Genomic DNA, 19,578 nt, shown 5'->3' with positions numbered 1-19,578 from the left:
ACAGAGAATATATATATGAAACTACATATATCCATATAAGTAATATATTAATCCCCAAAGCTAATAGTTAATCATAATATCGTTAGGATACACTGCATTAGTAACTAAGTTTCTATTAATTATACATTAAAACCCCATTATTATAGATTTGATTTGATTTTTGAATCATGGTCATATAAGCAGAGGTTTTATCCTCAGTTTGATGAGGACATAATATCTTTATAAGTGACTTGAGTGTAAGAAAATATTTAACTTAAGGAAATAGATTATTATACACCCATATGCTAATAACACATTGTCTGTATCTATTTAATGCTGCACAGCCTCTGGTATCCTAACAGAAGATTTACTTATTCACTTGATAGAAATTTGTTTCTTCAGATATTTTATATAATCATTATTAATTAATGAGGTTTTAATTTTTGCACTTGTTAATGTAGACAAAATAAGAACAAGGAATTGGATCTATTATTCCTAGAAATGAAGTAAATGGCAGAAAAAATTTTGAAAGAGGTTAATCTCAAAACGAAACTCATATGCATGCATGAATATATGTTAAAATAAACCTATCGTATTTGAGGGTGAAAATAAATCTAATTGATTAAAGATTTCCATGTCAAAGCTCAGAGCCTGGAGCCTGTTTGGGATTCTGTATCTCCCTCTCTCTCTGCCCTTCCCCCATTTGTGCTCTGTCTCTCTCTGTCTGTCAAAAATAAATAAACATAAAAATTAAAAAAAAAAAAGATTTCCATGTCAAGTGAATATTTCTTAAAAGAATAAATCTCCAGTCTTAAAGCTGAAATATTTTGTCATTTATTATCTAGCTATGAATATAACTTAATTTTAAAACATCTACAACAAAAAAACAATAGAGAAGAGCATATCACTGTTACAAGTTTCATAGGACTGAATTTTAAGGCAGACCTTTTGAAAGCATGCTGAATGTTTCATATTTGATACTGTATTATCCCCATAAGATCTAGCTAGGAGGCAAGGTTACTCTATCATGATGCCAGCTGGTAAATATTTGACATTGGAGTCTCTTAGAACCAAAGGCAGTGAATATATACCATCAGCAGTGTTGTGTTTGAGACCAAAGGGAACTGATTGAGAAAGATACCCATAGAGACCACTGGCTGCTAAGAAGGATACGATCAGTGCCAGGAAAGAGCACTGCACCTTTTATCATTTCTCCCATGATGCACCCTACTGACCACATGTCAACTGAAAACAAAAATGAAATGAAGATAAACAAGAAGATAGGAATAGAACAGCAAATAAATGAAAACACTTGGTTACTCATGCGATAGAGCAATGGTCTGACCTTTTACTGACTGGCTAAGAGGCCAGTCTTAAGATCATTAGTGTTTTAAAACATTGACGTGGGAAGAACACAAGTCAGGGCCCTCTCTGCTATGCAACTGAATTAACTCAATACTACTTAATGTATGATAATATTACTTTGCAATTATAATTCAATGATTAATTTAGTTTCTGATTTAAAAGGTCTAATTTGCATTCATCTCCTAGAATCCTACTTATTCGTATTGTAAATTATTCTAGATTGTGTTAATATGGGAAACATGCAAACTGGTTTCTTTTTTATTCTTTCATATACCATATTTGAAAAAAAAAAGCTGAGCTGCCAGCAACCTCAAAAGAAAGGGTTTCTTTTACAAAACACATTTACTCTTATTTATAAATATGAATAAATAACCGGAAGCAAAATGCCAGTTCAAGAATGAATATTTCTAAATATGCTGGCTCGGTTTCATTGACTCCCATCAAAGGGGCATGTTTCTAAACAGGAAGTCTTGTCTTATTCTTATACACATGGTTGCTTTATAATGGTAAAAAAACACTGGCTTTCAAAACAGGATGGTTCTACATGAAATCAACAACATGATTTAAGTGCTGACACTGCTGAGACTATGAATCCAAAGAAACCTGGAATTCAAGGTGAAATTATGATGGTTTCTCTCCTATTGCCAGTTATCATCCAGAACTTAAAACCCATAAGCCGGACAGAGGGTACACAGGGAGGGGCAAAATGGGAAAAGGCGAAGCAAGAAAGTAAAATCTCTCTCTTTAACCATACTTGGTTACTCACGTGTTCCTACTGAAAAGTCAGAAGGAGAGATAGGTCATTCTTAAGGGGGAAAATAACCTAGAGGAATAAGGGATGATGAGGGGGAGCAAATAGGGAAGGGCATTAAAATAGCAGTACACTATAATTTTGCTCCACTTACTCTTCAAATTACATTTTGTAATTTGGCAGTGACCTAAAAGAATTCCTCATGAGATTCTTTCCAATGTGAAAATCTCACTCAGGTTAAACTCAAAGTTTCCATTGTTTGACTTAACACCTAAACGGAGTGATCACTGCAAAGAAATGGTTACAGATTTGAAGGTGATAAGCATACCAAGAGAAGCAAATTTGTTTTGCTTCCATTTTAGGAAAGCAAGTGACATGCAAAAATATCAGGGAAAGATAGAGCAAACAGTTGTGCATCCCTTTATCATTAATGCATTTGTAATTATGGATAATTATCCATCTCACAAGAGGTTGGTATTGTGAGAATCTTTGATTAAAGAAAAAAAGAAAAAGGTGTCTGAAAATGAATTTGTTTTGGAATTGCAAGTATTCTTATCATACTGTCCAAAGTGACCAGTCTAAGTTGCTATTTACATTATATCTATTTGTATAGATATTGTGGAAGACACAGACAAAAAAACGGAGAGAGCTAATAAACTCAATAAGCAGGATTTTCTCTTGCCTGCATCCATTTAAACACTTGGAAAAAGTGGCTTCTGCCACAAACGAATCTGAGAGTATCTATCTGGGAGTTAGAAAACATCTATTTTTATTTTTTATTTAATGCAAAAAAAAATCTCTTCTATATTATCTCATTTTTTTTCTTCTGCAGAACCAATTCCATTGCTCTTTTAACTCTATAACCTTGGCCAAGTTACTTCAGTCTCTAAATATAAATTTCATCCTCTAAAATGCAGATGGTAAATAGTATTTATCATGTAGAATTTTTTAAAAGACTTGAAAGGATTATGCCTGGTAAAGATCCTCCTACATTGCCTGGTACATGGTAAGTATGACTTATATACTGTAATTAAATATATTCTGGAAAGGTTTATTTATTTAATATTTATTTAATATTATATTTAGATGTAATAAAGAAATCTTTCCAAGGATCACCCACCATTCACTGGGTGATCCTTTCACTCTTAAAACCACTTGGAAAGGCATTCCACATACTCAATCACAGCTGATTCTATGGAACTTCTTTCCATTATTGAAATAGCAATTACCCTGCTTCCTCATCTAAATAACCATCTTAAATTATGTTAATATAGCCTATGATCCTTGACCACTGTTCTCCTAAAACTGGCAAATTTTTATCTTTCAGACTAAAATCCCTTGATTTTTCATCCCCTCATATATGCCTTTAAACAACAGCAATAACCGTAACAACAGGTGATTGAAATGGAATCTTAAGTCCTTGTGTTGCTTCAGTTTCAAGTGGTTCTAGACAGTTGTTGGTATCAATAACTGGTATATCTCCCAGTTGTTTCTTGTGTGGTTTTGCAATATCTAGATATTTCAAAGTAAAAGAAGACTATCTTTGGAAATTTATCTTTATGTCAGAATCCAAAATACAGTTAATAGACCATAAAGCTTGTCATAAAAATAACGCAGAGATACAAACTTTAGATATGAACTATCGATTAATATAATCAATTCTATTTTCTCTATTTTAAAGTATCTTTTCTGAGTAACAATACCGTGGAGATTTTTCCAATTTCCATTCCCATTTAACTTTACTCGCTATTCATTATTCTTACAGATTATCCATGTTTATGCCACCTAAGTTCTAAGCTTTGTGTCTAGAAATGATAAGCTTTATTACTATGAATTACAAAAGTATTATATATGCACATGAATTTATATGGATTTTTATACACTGAAGATACGATTATTTCTCAAGATAAAGTCCTTGCATCAGATTTTGTGAATTATTCATCACAACTAAAACAGGAAATAGGTAATAAAAGAATTTGATACTAAATCTTGTTGGAATGGAGAAGTGGGGGTTGGTGGTAAGCCTTCCCTCAGCTAATATACATAACTACTTATCATATTATTTTATGATATTTTCAAGATATTCCATTGAATACTGATTGTACATAGACCTGAGAAGAAATTAGCAAATTCAGTTACTGTAGGATTTTGATGCTGTCTGAGACAGCCTGTATTTGGGTCTCCATAAGAATTTTATACACTAATGCTGTCCAGTTAGAATTCTCAGCACTTTCATGAATCTGATTTATTACATTTCCTCTCCCATCATCAGTATTCCCATAGGCAGAAAGCAGATTCATTTGCAATTGTGACATTCAGAAACTGAGTCACTTTCCCTAGAAGGGATGTTAAGTAAGTTTTGGTTTTACTAAATTATGGTGAGAAAATCTAAGTGAGAAAATCTCAAGTGTCATTGTATCATTTGTCAGGCATTAGATTATGCTAAATTATCTCTTTTCTATTCTAGCCAAGAGACAAAAATGATATAACATAAGCCCTGGCAGCTTAAATCTAAATAAAGAAAGCATTATATTGCTATTTCCACATTCTGTCCAATGGCTTGGGTTGTAATCTACAATGAAATATTTTTTGAACTATGTGAATTTCTATCCAGCTGGTAAATGTCTTCCACCTAGGAGATTCTGTGGCTCTGGTAACACAATTGTGAGACCACATTGCTTTTCTCCCTAACCTATTTCTTCACTTAGCATAGGATTCAGAAAATGTGCTTTGATAAATTTTCTTGTAAAGCATACCTCAAAATATAATAGCAAGAAGATTTAATATAATTTTCTAATATCACAGCACCATTTCTTTGAAAAATTTGTTTCAAAAGTTATACATTTATATGTGTAACAAGTGCACATTGTTTTAAACTTCAGTGAAAAGATGGAATTATAAAAACTAAAGAAACATACATATTTTGCACATGTGAATCTGAATAAGAAAAATAACATTTATAGAACGCTAAATATTCAGAAATCAAAACAAGATTTTTCTTTGAGTCTACCCATTCAACTTGCTTTTCTTGTTTTATAACTTCTATGTCATAATATAATTAATTTTTAACCATTATTTAAAACATTTTGTATTCCTGGTTGGCTTTTTTTACAAAACAGAAAAAAAGCCATTGAAACTTATCATAAAGGAGAAGACTTTAGCTTTATATTAAATCATAAACCAAGCTATAGGCTAAAAGACTTATAAGATATTTCCCATAAAAAGATTGAATAATTTTTTACTGTACCAAAATATTTTAAATGTCATCTTTCAAAATCCATGTAATTGTGTAGTGTACATAAATAAGTAATTCAAAGATATCCTAATTTTGAAAAAAATGTCTTTTTCTTTAAGTTTTTCATGTTCTAATCAACAAATAGTAAATGCTGGCTCCAAATGTCTCACATGCTCACCAGTGTAAGTATCCTCACTTCATTCTGTACATCAAGTTACAAAAGTATTTTAGTAAGTAGCAAACTTTTTCTTTCTTTTCATTGTTGTCAAAATTTCACAGATAATTTTGGCTTCTCATCATTTGAGAGAAATTTTATTCTGGGTAGCCTCTTAGTTATTTTCATTTTTAATAGTTTATCTAATTCAATTTGAAGGTTATTTGGGCTGGAGTGTCTCCAAACTAATTAACTTTATAACATAAAAACTGTACTTCTTGGAGCCCCTGGGTGGCTCAGTTGCTTAAGTGTCTGACTTCAGCTCAGGTCACGATCTCATGGTTCATGAGTTTGGGTCCTGCATCAGGCTCTGTGCTGTCAGCGCTGAGCCAGCTTCAGATCCTTCATCCCCCCTCCTCTGCCCCTCCTCCACTTGTGCTGGAGCTCTCTCTCTCTCTCTCTCTCAAAAATAAAAATATTTTTTAAAATTGTGTTTCTTATCTTTGAAGGTATTTAGAAGTATGTGTCTGTTTGTAAACATCTAATGTTTTTATCACCACAGCAATCCTGTAAGACAGGGAAAGGAAGTATTTTACAAAGTAAATTAAAGTTTAGGGGGTGTCACATGACCAAAGTGAACAGAACTAGATGCCAGTTCTTGGAGCCCTATTCCAGTACGTACTTGACATTCATTTGACTGCAGAAGGCAGAAAGAATGTCCCACACACTGCTCATGGACTCTGTCCTGAGGACCAACAGGGCCCAGGGCAATTTGAATAGAATTTCACAGTAATGACTAAGGAATGTGTTTTATTATTTGTGTAGTTCTTCCCCTTCAATATTTCACAGAACTCTATGTACAGAACTCTGTAGGGGGTTAGGGGGAAAATAACATGCTTTTAAACGTGTCTGTATGCATTTCCGGGAGACAGGGAGCCTCTGCGGGACCGAGCAGTCCTAGTCCCAGCTCCTAGTGGAGCTTTATGAATGCTGGCTCTCAGCAGCCCCTCTCCAAGACATCAAGGAGTGGAGGCCCAGCTCCTCAATTTCTTGCCTTCTGTTCCACTCTGGAAGTCTGTCCTCACTTGCTGCCCCCTTGCAATATATCTCTCTGAACTCCTTTTATGACCTTCATGCCTTATCCTGCTCTCTAGTGGACTCTGGCCTAAGTCTCAACTTCCTGGGTGAGAGATTTTCCCCCTGTAACTATGTCCTCCTTCCATCTTTATAGACCACCTCAAGCTCCAGCTCTGACTCTAGTGATTCCTGTCTTACTCAGATTTTTCTCAAAGTAATAACAATAAAATGGTTGTATAATAATAATCTAATAGTAGTAAAACTAATGGTGAGAATAGATTCTTTCAAACAAAGAAATAAAGGTGAAATAAAGGTGAAACGTCTTATTTTTTCTCATGTTCATGATTATCTGCCATTTGCTTATGGGTATGAAAAAATGGCTGAAGTCTTACATTGCAACTTTACTTAAATTATAAGCCATATCTTGTTTGAGATAATACTGTACCATCTCAATATTAGGTAAAAGATTATAGTAATGTATTAGTTGCAAAAGTTTATTAGAAAGTAAGCATGGTTATTTCAAAGAGGTAAGAAGGATTAAGAATCTCTATCTGCATTAGATGAGTATCATCCACAACCTCTAATTTTTATTCACTTTAGTTTGATTATTCCTAATTTTCATGTTCACATTTAGAAAAGATATGACATTCATTAAGTTTGAGGATGTTTTCTTTATTTATTCAAATATACTTTTGGCAAATCATTTATCTGTTCCTTAATAACTTGGCTCCTTGGCAAGTCTATATGTACATCCTTTTCATTCTAATTGGAATTTCTCATGTCTTCATAGGGAAAAGCAAAAGGGTCTATTTTAGCAATCAGATCTGGCATCATTTGGAGATAATATACTTGAGGTCTAGCAATTTCAAATGAATACAGTGTGCCTATCTTTAATATCATGTAGGTCCAGGAAACTCTGGCCAAGAACTCTAGATGAAGGACTTCACAGGCCTTGCTCAAAGAAGGTGTGGCCATTTGAAGAAGAATGGAAGAAAAAAGGTAAAAAGAATATATCTAAGAGAAGTAGGCTTAAGGAAAGAATTTGTAGTATATGAAAATTCTACCAGTATTATGAGACTTCAGTAATCAAAAACACTGCATGCCCTGCTTGGGGTTTGGGGTGGGTGAGGGAATCAGTGACTAAATATCCCTTAAAAAAATTATGAGAAAAGTCAACCTTACTATCTACTATTGTTAAAAGAGACAAAATCTGAATGAAATGTAAAGTCATTGACAACCTCTTTTATGATTGTTGGACTCTTAAAGAAAATAATGGACCTCATATATTTACTGCTAACTCAAAATTTATCATGGGCCTAAGAATTTTTAGTAATACTATATATTATGTCAATAAATATGCTATGAAATAGGTTTTAATCATAACACTGTAATAAAAATTGAGTATATAATAGTATGTGTTTGTATAATTAAACTATTAATACATTAAAAACAAATGTTTATAAATGGTCCTTTGGATATTAAAAAATAGCAAATTAACAGAAAAGGAAATATGTATGTATGTATGTAATGTATTTGTTTTGCCAATACTTAATTAAGAAACTACCCTGTGATATAACCTGGATCATATCAATAGCCAAGAAATGTACACAGTGTTTCTCAAAATGCAAATACAGTTTTAATTTAGGCATATAGCTAAAACTTCAGTCATCAATGATAATTTCATAAGATTTCCCAGTTTGTCAAGGTGTTTTACTATTTTTGTCATAGGTTCAGATAAAGAAAAGGAACGTTAAAAAGTTCTGTGGAGAGAGGGGAATAATGATTATGATTATAGAATATTACCATATAATTTTTCAGCCTCAGAGAAATTTAATAAAAATTACTCTGAATAATTATAAGGGAAAGTCAAAGGAACTTATGATTGCTTTGTTTTCAATTCTCTGAAAAATCTTAGAAGTAGTCAATTAGCCTATACTAAGCTTTGATATTACTTCCAGTAAGTGCTGGAATCTTTCAATATGCTAAAATATTGGTAAGATTCTTCTCTCCATAATTACTCCATCAACCCCCAAATGTGTATCTAATCACCATGGTTAGTGAAGTTAATTCAATGCTCTGATCTCTCAATTGTTGGTGGGAAACTCTAATCATAAAATTATAATAACTTCATGTAAAGATTAATGAAACAATTCCACTCAAAAATACAGAGTACATGTAATCCACTGTTTAATAGAGATACTACAGTTTAGTTTAATTTTTAAATGTCTCCATGACTTCAGACATTAAATTATAATTTTAATTATAGGTAAAATGAACTAAGGATTTAAATACAAATGGAAACATTTCTAGAAAGATGGCAGTTCTTCTAACACATTTTATCTGTAAATTATTTACTCATATTTAAGTAAAATTTAACTTAGCAAGATGTTTTCCACTATAAATGTCTTCATGTAACTTTTCCATTGACTTTTAGGTCTGTATGCAGGCTCATTATCACATAGGGCAGTAGGCTATCAAAGACCATTATTTTATATGATCATCACTGAGATAAAGGAATACAGAATGCAAATCCTTATAATGTAAATTTTTATGTTGGAATTTATTCAATTTCTATGATCACTTTTATCAAGGATATGTATTTTATGTATTGATTTTAGCACAATTTACTGTCAGTTCCAAATATTTTCCTGAAACAAACTATAATAAAGGTAAAAAAAGATCTCCAAGAAAATAATTATTGGAAGAATACAGAATTATCAATATGGTGCTATTATCTTTGTTTGCTTCTTTTTCTGAAGGATATCTTGGGTCAGAAAATGTTTTGACTTTTTCTAATTGTATTGGCTTTTAAATTTAATACTGGTAAAAGAGGAGAAAAGCAATCCTGATAAATGCCTGAAGAGCTATATTAGATCTCAGAGCACCAAGCCACATGGAAATCAAGTGACCTATAACAACAATGTCATGTGGAAATGAGATATTTTGTGACTTATCTTCCACTAACTAGGGCATTATAAAGATGTAGCTGTGCAACTTCACTTTGAGTGTTGTGAAGTTCCCCTTTTTTTGTCTGAAATATACTCCAAAGACGAAAACACATACACATACACACAATCCTACTTTTATATGAAACCAGTACATTTAAATATGAATGTGAATTATAATATTGTTCTCATCAACTACACTGGGTATATAACTTATCCTCAAAATATAAAGAATTTAAAATAAAATGAAAGTAAAATGAATTATCATTTTAATAATCAATATAAAAATTATTGAGATGTTTCACATGCTTTCTTTTTATATCCTCAAAATCTAGTATGCATTTTGTGTATAAAATATATCTCAAATAAGACTCATCATAATTTAAATACTGAATAGCCACATGTGGCTGCCTATTGGACAGTATAGTCCTAGAAGATGTCATTACTCTTGCCTTATTATTGGAATTTAGAGAATATCTTACTAATATCCAGCAGAATAAATAAATATCTACATAATGAGTGCTCATAGTGGTATAAACTTCTCACTGATTCAACTAAATAACAGTCATAATCTTACATAATAAAAGAGTTCCTTAATACAGCTTTCTTGTTAACCAAATATAATATTTAATAGTTATGGACCACCTGTTTATTGCCAATTTCTAAAACAATTCCATATATAATAATATACTGAACTCAATATTGCATTATCACTGTTAAAACTGGAAATTGTTGTTGTATTTAGATTTGCACTATTGTGTGTTACCAGGGTATTTCTATATGCATAAAAATATATTCTCTATTAATATGTAAACTTTATTACGTATATATTACCAACACTAATATGTGACTTTGTTAGAGAGTAAACTTTGGGTCATTTTAGAAATATATCAGCTCATTTAATAATTCTAAATCATACATATTTCTCCAAGAAATTTCTATTGTAATCTAGCCCATAACTCAAGGGTAGAACTTGAATAAACACTGCTTTTTAAAATTCTAAATTTCATTGGAAAAGCGATTATCTGTGTCTCAGTCATATCTCCAAGTCAAGTAAGAGAAGCTTATATTAAACCCAGCTGATCTCTGGCAATTTGAATAACAAGTATGGTTTTTAAATGTGGAAATTCATGTTTTAAGGGGGATATGCTTTATTGACCTATTTAAGACTGGATATAGTGTCAAGAGTAATTCAATTCAATGAAACTATAGACAGAAGCTTAGGATATCAACAAGGAGAGAAATTATTATGCCTAAATGTTGAAGAAGCATACAATGATTTTAGGAAAAAGATGGAAAATACTTGCAAAGAGTGACTTCTTTTGCTAGTTACAAAGATATTTTAATAATTTGGGATTTGGTGACCTCTATTATTTATGAAAAAATAGCATTGCTATTTTGAGTTACAAACAAGAAAATAATTTAAAGGAAAAAAAGCCCATTGAAATTTAATTAAAACAAATCATTGCAGTAGGTAATCTTCAGTACTGGTCAGATTATATAAATCATCACTTTTTTTGAAATCACAAATACACCACTTACCCAACTTTTTGCTTCTATCTTTACTCTCCTGGTAAAATCATTATGTGTTTAAAGGGAGAGAGAACAAAACAGGTAAAGCTGCAGCAAAAGGTACAAGGATACAGTCCCTTCCTGGAAAGAGGATTTTGTGGCGAACCATTTCTCCCATAATGCATCCCACAGACCATATATCCACTAGAACAGGAGAGAGGGAAGTGAAGAAAAGGGAGGAAAGTAAAGTTAACTAAGATCATTGATCTCTGAAGGAGGAGGAAAAAGAACAGTTTCATTAGAAGGTACAATTTTTGTCTCCCTCCAAAAGTTGCCCCAAAATTAAAACCAGCACTGTAATATTACATTAACAATGTTTAGCATGAGAACTCAAATTAATTTTTAAAAATTACTTTATGGGTACCTTAGATTGCCTCTGTAGTGCCATAAAAGGGTGATATGGAAAAACAGCAGATAAACCAAAAGTGTCTCCATGGTGGGTGGCGGCTCAAAGCCACCAAGAGGTTTTTTATTATTTGCAGGATATAGAGAAAATAATCTTAAGCAACCTACAGGAGTGGCTGTTTCCATTTTCTATTACACTCAGTTACATGGAATAGGGCAACCAAAAACCGCTTTTTTGTTCCCTTTGTTTTGTTTGTTTGTTTGTTTGATTGGTTGGTTGGTTCAAAATAAGGTACATGCAAGCACATCCAAGAAACTACGAAATGGCAGGAACCGTGGTTTACAGGCAGAAGTATTGGAATCCCTGGTATTCAGGACTTAGTTTTTCCTTCAGAGGTTATCCTTGTAATAAACATCAGTTTTATTTTCTATTTGAAGTATTTCAAAAATAAAGATACGATCAATTAGCACATATATAAAGGAGTCATCTGGAAGTAAAGTGAAAAAAAGTATTAAAGGTGTTTAAAAATTGTTTTATTTATTTGTTTGTTTTCTTTATTTCTCAGTTGTCCTAGTTGTTAACAAAACATGCTTCACCTTCTCTTACCAATCTTTACCCTCTTCCAACTTGCTTTTTAGTAAGGATCAAGGGAACTTTGGGGCAAAAACATTAGGCTGAAATGCTCCTTGGGGAAGGAAGGCAGGGTTAGGTGCACAGGATAGCCAGGCATGCCTGATGTAGGAACAAGCGGGTGTTTCTGCATGATAACCTTCCTCTCATATGCAAGAGGGCAGCACAAGGGTGTTAGCTACATCTTCACAAATCTAGAGAAATGAAAGAGCTAAGGACGTGACTTGCAACCTTTTCTAGTGAGAGAAGAAAAATGGATGAAATTACATGCCATTTGTTCTGCAAAGATCTGGAACACCATCAATAGGCAAATGCAGCCCCTAACCCCAGACCTCTGTAGATCCTTGATCTCTTGAATTTTTAAATTAATTCCCCTTTGACGTTTTACAAATAACCTGTGAAAAAGGTCTACAAATGTCTTCTTTTCCGAAGAAGTTAGATGTGGTTAGATTATTCCTTGGGAAGAGGACTAGATTTGCCTCTTCCGAGTCAAAAAGTAACAATTCTGCCATTGCTCACCAAAGTGAACCTGACCTTCCTAAGGGCTGACTTTTCCCTTTCTTCTGCACAAGTGCACAAAAGTATTGGCTCTCTTCTAATGTGGAAGTACACAAAGAAATTTGTTTAAACTGGTAACCAGGGAATTTTCATAAAGGTACCCTGTAGCACCTGCACATAAAAATATATAGATAATTATTTTTGTAAAACTTATAAAAATAGACTGCTAGGAATTAAATAGAATAAAACATAAAATAAGCAAGCATGAAATGTACGTTTAGGACATATATATATATATATATATATAATCTTAATTTAAAAGAATTTTAATTCCTAAATATATTGGATATATATTTTTAATATGCTACATTACTTATTAGAGATATTCTTTTCAAAATAATATACTGCAATGCATTCTAATTGGTATTTTATAAGTCCTTTAATAAAATCAAATTGCAATACATTTTGAGGATTCTACTTTTTCTTTTGAAGTGTTCATGAATACTAGAAGTAACATAAAATTTAATATTTTCTCTCTCTATGATTCAGAATTTGGAATTACTAGGTAATTGCTATCCTAAATATTACTTACAGAGCAGTTTAAAGCATTAAAGAGACTCTTACCTAACTTGAACAACTTGGATTATTCTAAATTGATTATTCAATGAGCATTTGTAAATATTCTTGCTCCAAGGCTCTTTTTGTCTTCTCCTAGGAGTAGAGCCATCAATCTAAGATAAGCCATAAAGCCAAATGGCTAACTGTAACAGACAGATTTCTTCTTGTTTTCATACTCAAAACTCTGAGTTGAGCTGCAACCCAAACAGCATTTTTTCTCAATATCTACAGCATGTGTGCTAATCCATATCTGCTTTCAGATGCCATCCACAATTCTTTTTAGCCATAACATTTTAGTGTTCTTGCAGCAAAGCTTACTTTTCAGAAACATCCTTCACATTTTCAATGAATGATTCTTCCTAGTACTGTTTTTAAACACCTCTTAATATGAAAGCTGGCAACCCTATTAAAAATATACATTCATATGCATGAAAAAGAACACTGCCCTTGGCCATCTAAAACATATGCACATTTTCTTCATGGTTTCTGTGACTGCTATGCAGAAGCCTCCTTACCGTTCTCCTTGTAGCCCATTCCCAGAATAACCTCAGGGGCTCTATAATAACGGGTAACCACATAAGGAGTCATCATGAAACTTGTGCCTGCCGTTCTGGCGAGTCCAAAGTCGAGGATTTTCAATGTACAATCAGATTTGACTACAATGTTACTTGGTTTTAAATCCTGACAATAGGAAAAAGAGAAGAAATTAAAAGCCAGAAGCAAATGGAACATATGATCTCTATCTACTCAATCAATATGGCAGTCTTGCAGTAGTATTGATAGGGCCCTCCTTGCCTACAGAGCGCAATATAAAGCAAATGATTAGCTTTTTATATATATTTTTAAGTATCTTCAAAAACTTATTAAACCCAGAAGAGAAGTGTACTATCAATTTTACAGTTGAGGCTCATCTTGGGAAGAGCTCTTAGAATAAATAACATATCATTTATTGTCATCTGTTAGATTTTTCCTTATGGCAACATAAACCTTTCAGCTTATTTTTCATTTCTTGGCCTGACAGAAGAGTGAATCAAGGCAGCTGTCTTTATACTGCCAGCAACAAACTGTGGAAATGAATGGTCTTATTTCAGCTGCACATATGACCTCTGCCAATCAAGGGCCTAGAAAACATGAGGCTTCTCAGAAGCCAACTCTCAATGAGCTGAAACAAAATGCTAAATGAAATCAACTGAAGTATAGCTACAATTTTATTCTGTACGTTAGTGGACTTTGTGCTAATTCTATAGTCAAAGAAATGAGGAAGTACATTATATTCAACCTACCCCCCGCTACATAAAGAAAACAATCTACGGTTGCTCTCTCTCTTCTCCAAAGGCACTTTAATTATAATTCTCCAGTATGTATTCTTACCCTGTGAATAATTCCAGCAGAGTGGAGGTGCTTGATGCCACACAACATTTGGTATAGCAGGTAAGACATTCGCTCATGGTCTAATTCCATCTGAATCACCTGACACAAGTTGGCATCCATCAGTTCCATTACTAAGTAACTGGGAAGTAAATCCACAAGGTTAGTCCCAAATCACAAGATCCATGAAGTCCTTCAAATAGGTCAGAATCCTCTCCCAAATCTGTAAGTCTTCCAAACTTCTCAGCTCTACCTTTGATTGAATTGAGAACATGAAAACTTCCCAAGTATTACATATATGTTAGCCATGGTAACTCTACCATGAGGTCACCAGCAGAAGCAGCATTTATTAGTGTGTGGTTCCTACCCATATATTTTCTACCTTCATCTTGTCCTCACGTTTCCCTGAATTCACTGAACTGTTTCTTGAGTATTATGATTAGAAATTTAAAAAAAAAAAGTCAGGGGTAATCTGGGTGGCTTAGTTGGTTAAGTATCCAAATCTTGATTTCAGCTCAGGTCATGATCTCACGGTTTGTGAGATCGAGCCCCGCATTGGGCTCTGCACTGGGCAGGGAGCTGGCGTAGGATTCTCCCTCTCCCTCTTCTTCTGTCCCTCCCCTGTTCATGCATGCATGTGCACAAACACTCTCACTCCCTCAAAAAAAAAAAAAAAAATAGCATCTCCCATTAAATGCAATGTATCTGTGCCAAACAAGACAATGTGTTAAGATTTACTTCCTCTCCTCTGCTAGATGGGTTATTTTTGCACAAAATCAAAGGCACCACAAAAAATAGAAATAAAGATTTAAAAATTATTTTATCATATCCCTTTTCTTGATATTTCTCAAAGTGAATAGACTCATTCCAGAAAGTTCACAGAATCAATTAATAATAAAAAATACATAATAAATAATAAATCTTCTCTGATTGAACCAAGAACATAGAACAACAAAGCACAAGTGCCAGAAGGCCAAAAAGAAGCAGAAGTATCTTTCCAGGAAGGAACACCAGAAACAGAACCTTCTGTTCTATCACTGGATCCCTTTCATTTGCTGTCAGCTCTTATTTCCCTTTAATCTCTATAAGAGATTTCATCCACTGATGTATGTCAATTTCCCTTGAGTTATATAAGTGCTATGCTCTTCCTTCCTTCATGAGTTTTGTTACTTACACATCCTGGAACTCCTCCAGTGTTTTCTGGGGTGTGAAGACATTTAATAAACTAATAATCTGGAAAAGAAATAGTAGAAGGGACAGAGGAAAGAGAGAAAGAAAAAGGGAAAGATTGAATTATTTAAAAAGCATACTGAAACAAGTATTTAATCCAACTTAAAGTCACACACTAGTGCTATGGTAGCAATAGAAAAGTTGGGAAAAAACTTCTAGAACTGTTTCACAGAACATAGAAAAATGTACTCAGAAAGGTCATATATATGATATCTGCCTTTGGGTTAAATACAATTAAAATGCTCAAATTCTTAGGCAGAAGGAAGAATCAGAGAAAATATATAATTGTGTAAATGCTTTAGAGTGTGATTCTCCTTGGTAGAATATAGAGTTGTAATGTAATTAAGCAAAAATGGAAGGAAGCCATGTAAGAAAAAGATAGGCAGCAGCAAAACACCCAACAAGATGTAGCAAGGTCATGGTTTTCCTCCAAATGAACAAGACAGTGCTCTAATTTAAGATTTTTTGTGTGTTACTACTTTAGTTTCTTTTGCTTCTATTTCACACACAAATACTATTTAAACTAATGCTATACTGATATGTTTGGGGAAATGTATAATATCCTGGATGATATCAATAATGAATTTAGTGGAAAATGTATTTTAAAAGTTACTGCAATTCTGTCTCTTAAATTTTTTGTTGCCTGCTTTGGTTATTTTATATATTAGGTAGCAAAGAGGTTTACCTTCTAGCATAAGTAAATATTCTCTACTAACGTCAGTGGGACATAAAAATAAAAAATAGGGATAACGATCTTCTCACAGGATAGATGCAACCATTTCACAAAACTGGATATGTACAAGATTAAGATTTAAACATCTTTAAACTACAAATTAATAAATTTTGGTAAATTTTGTAAGTGGTATAGGAACATATGAAATAATGAAAACAAAACAAAATGATTATAAACATCTGAGAAATGTGATCAAGTCCACAGAATGCTTTTGGTCACATGTAGTTTTCATTTGTTGAGGAATTATTGAGAAAAAATTCATAGTACAATGCATATTTTCATACACACACACACACACACAAATGTATATATGGCAATGGTTATTACATATTAAGAAAACTATGATCATCTCTTCTAAAGGAACCTTAGGTTCTTTAGGTTATGGAATACGCATATAGAAATAAAATTATTTCAAAATATCTTTGAAACTTGTGATGAAAGTGTCTTATTCTGTATACTGATAGTGTGTGCTGAAACAATGTGTGATATATCTGTCATTGTATGTACATCAAACATATACAGTGGGTTTGTTTTTCTAGTATTTTATCAATATTGCAAAGTAATTCATCTTGATATTTGGTCAAACAAAAACATCAGAGATTGTGCACATGGCACACACACACACAACACACCCAAACAACCCTTAAATATGGAAAAATGCTAACCCATATCACCTGGTAAATATCTAGGTATTTGAAAATTAATTTAGAAAATAGCATTACAATTTTGAGTAAATCAAGATTATCTTAAAAGGTTAATTCCCCACTATGAATTCTTATTTTCACTGGGGCACCTGGGTCACTCAGTCGGTTAAACATCTGACTGTTGGTTTCAGCTCAGGTCATGACCTTGCAGTTCATGAAATGGAGCTCTGTGTTGGGCTCTGTGCTGACAGTGCAGAGCCTATTGGGATTCTCTGTCTCTCCTCTCTCAGCTCCTCCCCCACTGGTGCTCGCTCTCTCTCCTTCTTTCTCCCAAAATAAATATATAAAAACTTTTTTGAAAAATTCTTATTTTCCCTTTTACTATGCCCTTGCTTCATCACCTTCATTTTCTTTGATTTCTCTCTGTTCTTTCTTTGCTCCCTTGTAAATTCTAATTCTTAACAATAACCAATTAAAAATTGTCCCTTTAGAAACATATTATCACAGGTATTTTCATTTTAGTTCAACAGTTTCACGCAGGAATCTGATTCAGTTCCTTTATTCCGACATATTAAAATGCAGATACGAATTAATGTTTGTTATGGCTCCACAATCACATTAGCCATCATTTCCTAGAATTAGGTATTCATTCTCTAAATGGATTCTCTTCTCTATTATTAAAGATTTAGTTGGGATTCTTCACTGTTTTACTTTACTTTCCACAGCATTTACAGAGTTCTGCATTCTGACTGCTTTTACTTAATATTACAAGCACTCGTGTGGAGGGGTGCCTGGGTAGCTCAGTCGGTTAAGTGTCCAACTCTTGGTTTCGCTCAGGTCATGATCTCATGGTTCATGAGTTTGAGCCTCATGTTAGGCTCTGCACTGTCAGTGCAAAGCCTGCTTGGGATTCTCTGTCTTCCTCTTTCTGCCCCTTCCCTGATCATGCCCTCTCTCACTCTCTATAAAATAAACATTAAAAAAAAAGTACTAATGTGGAATTTACATGTGGTCATAAGTGAACTTCCTTTCATAAGTGAACAAGTTCCAGATATTTATTTCCATAGACATATACACATGCACATGGAAATACACACATAAAAGGGGGATAGCAGGTAGAAAACCATTTACAGATAATCCTTTCAATTGGGAACTTCTTTTTAGGTATCATAAACATGAACTTCTACATTTCAGTCAAGAACAGGGAGGATGATTCCCTCAAATGCACCAAGTAAGTGGAAATTTCTCCACAATGTGTTTATTGCATTATAGGAGCTGAAAGGAAGATGAGGGAAATATAAGTATGTGAAAACACTATCAAAATCTCCCATACTGCTGCTTCATTGATTATATCTATCCATTTTCCATTGCCCATGGTATTTCTCATCCTCTCTGCTATGATAAAAATAGATTGCATTGGCCATGTTGTTAGTCTTGTTCCTGCCTTCATTTAACATACTGAAAGAACAAATTGGTTTAGTGGAATGACTTTTCTTATGAATCATCCTTTCCATCATTTATAGTTACCTTCTAGAAGTCTTGTGTTTCTTGCATGGCAAAATTAGAGATGGGTACGTACTTCATAAATTTGCCTTTTTAGTGAGATCTTTCCTGCTCAATCTATTTTAAAAAGTAAGCCCACCCACCAGCACTGACCAGAATAATTTTCCTTTTGCTTTGTTTTACTTACTAGTGCTTATCACCATCTGACATTCTATACATTTACCTATCTATTTTTTAGACCATCTTTTTCTCTCATCAGTACAACATGAGTTCCACATGGTCAGGGATTAGTTTCTGTTATCTCTACTGATGTAATTTAGTATCTAGGTTTATACATGGGGCACATTTTATTTAACAAACATGTCAAATGACTGAACTACAAGTCATTGGAGTAGAGTAATAGAAGAAAAGAGAAACACTGTCATCAGAGAAACAACCCACATATTTGTATTTCAAACATCTTGCAACTAAACTCTTATACATTTGCTTCTTCTTAGTGCCAGTGATAGATGGTTGGCCTTATGACAAATCCACTTGTTTATAAAACTGCACTGATAATTTCATATATTCTGTGTGATTTTCATTCTTAAGAAAAACTATGCAGACTTATAGCTATTTTTATAGTTTTATTATAATAATTTGCAATTATTTTCATTATACATTTATATATAATAAATTATATGCACTGTACTTATAAATTATTTATTAATAATAGTCATTATTAAAGTAATGAATTATCTCCCCTGTATCCTTACTAAAAGTAATGGGAGCATAGAAAGAATTCTAGAGGCCTTTATCTGCAAATGAAGAAGCTTATATACTCTGAAGTGAAGAATGTGATATAATGGTATACACTCTACTGATTTCCCATGAGAAATGCTCTTGATAATCCTGTTCTGAAGTGCTTTGCAGATACGTTCCTGTGCATTT

The 19,578-nt window shown here is 33.1% G+C and overlaps 1 protein-coding gene across 7 annotated transcripts in view; it reads right to left on the bottom strand.

Annotated features, from left to right (window-relative positions):
* The window catches only part of MAPK10 (mitogen-activated protein kinase 10), a 316,049-nt gene that overhangs the window by 68,675 nt on the left and 227,796 nt on the right, over positions 1 to 19,578 (bottom strand). For 6 of the 7 annotated variants that reach the window (XM_043572259.1, XM_043572254.1, XM_043572252.1 and 3 more), the window contains 4 exons: positions 15,713 to 15,771; positions 14,542 to 14,680; positions 13,686 to 13,851; positions 11,151 to 11,222 (listed from right to left, as the gene is read on the bottom strand). In XM_043572259.1, coding sequence (XP_043428194.1) covers positions 11,151 to 11,222; positions 13,686 to 13,851; positions 14,542 to 14,680; positions 15,713 to 15,771 — 436 coding nt within the window. Of the gene's footprint in view, positions 1 to 1,152; positions 1,225 to 11,150; positions 11,223 to 13,685; positions 13,852 to 14,541; positions 14,681 to 15,712; positions 15,772 to 19,578 lie in introns of all 7 variants that reach the window. The other variant, XM_043572253.1, reaches the window with a different exon arrangement.

The sequence above is a fragment of the Prionailurus bengalensis genome, chromosome B1, assembly GCF_016509475.1.
Source record: "Prionailurus bengalensis isolate Pbe53 chromosome B1, Fcat_Pben_1.1_paternal_pri, whole genome shotgun sequence".
In the NCBI taxonomy this organism is placed as follows: Eukaryota; Metazoa; Chordata; class Mammalia; order Carnivora; family Felidae; genus Prionailurus; species Prionailurus bengalensis.
The sequence above is the reverse complement of the archived record's forward strand: the minus strand, read 5'-3'. Positions and strand labels throughout refer to the sequence as shown.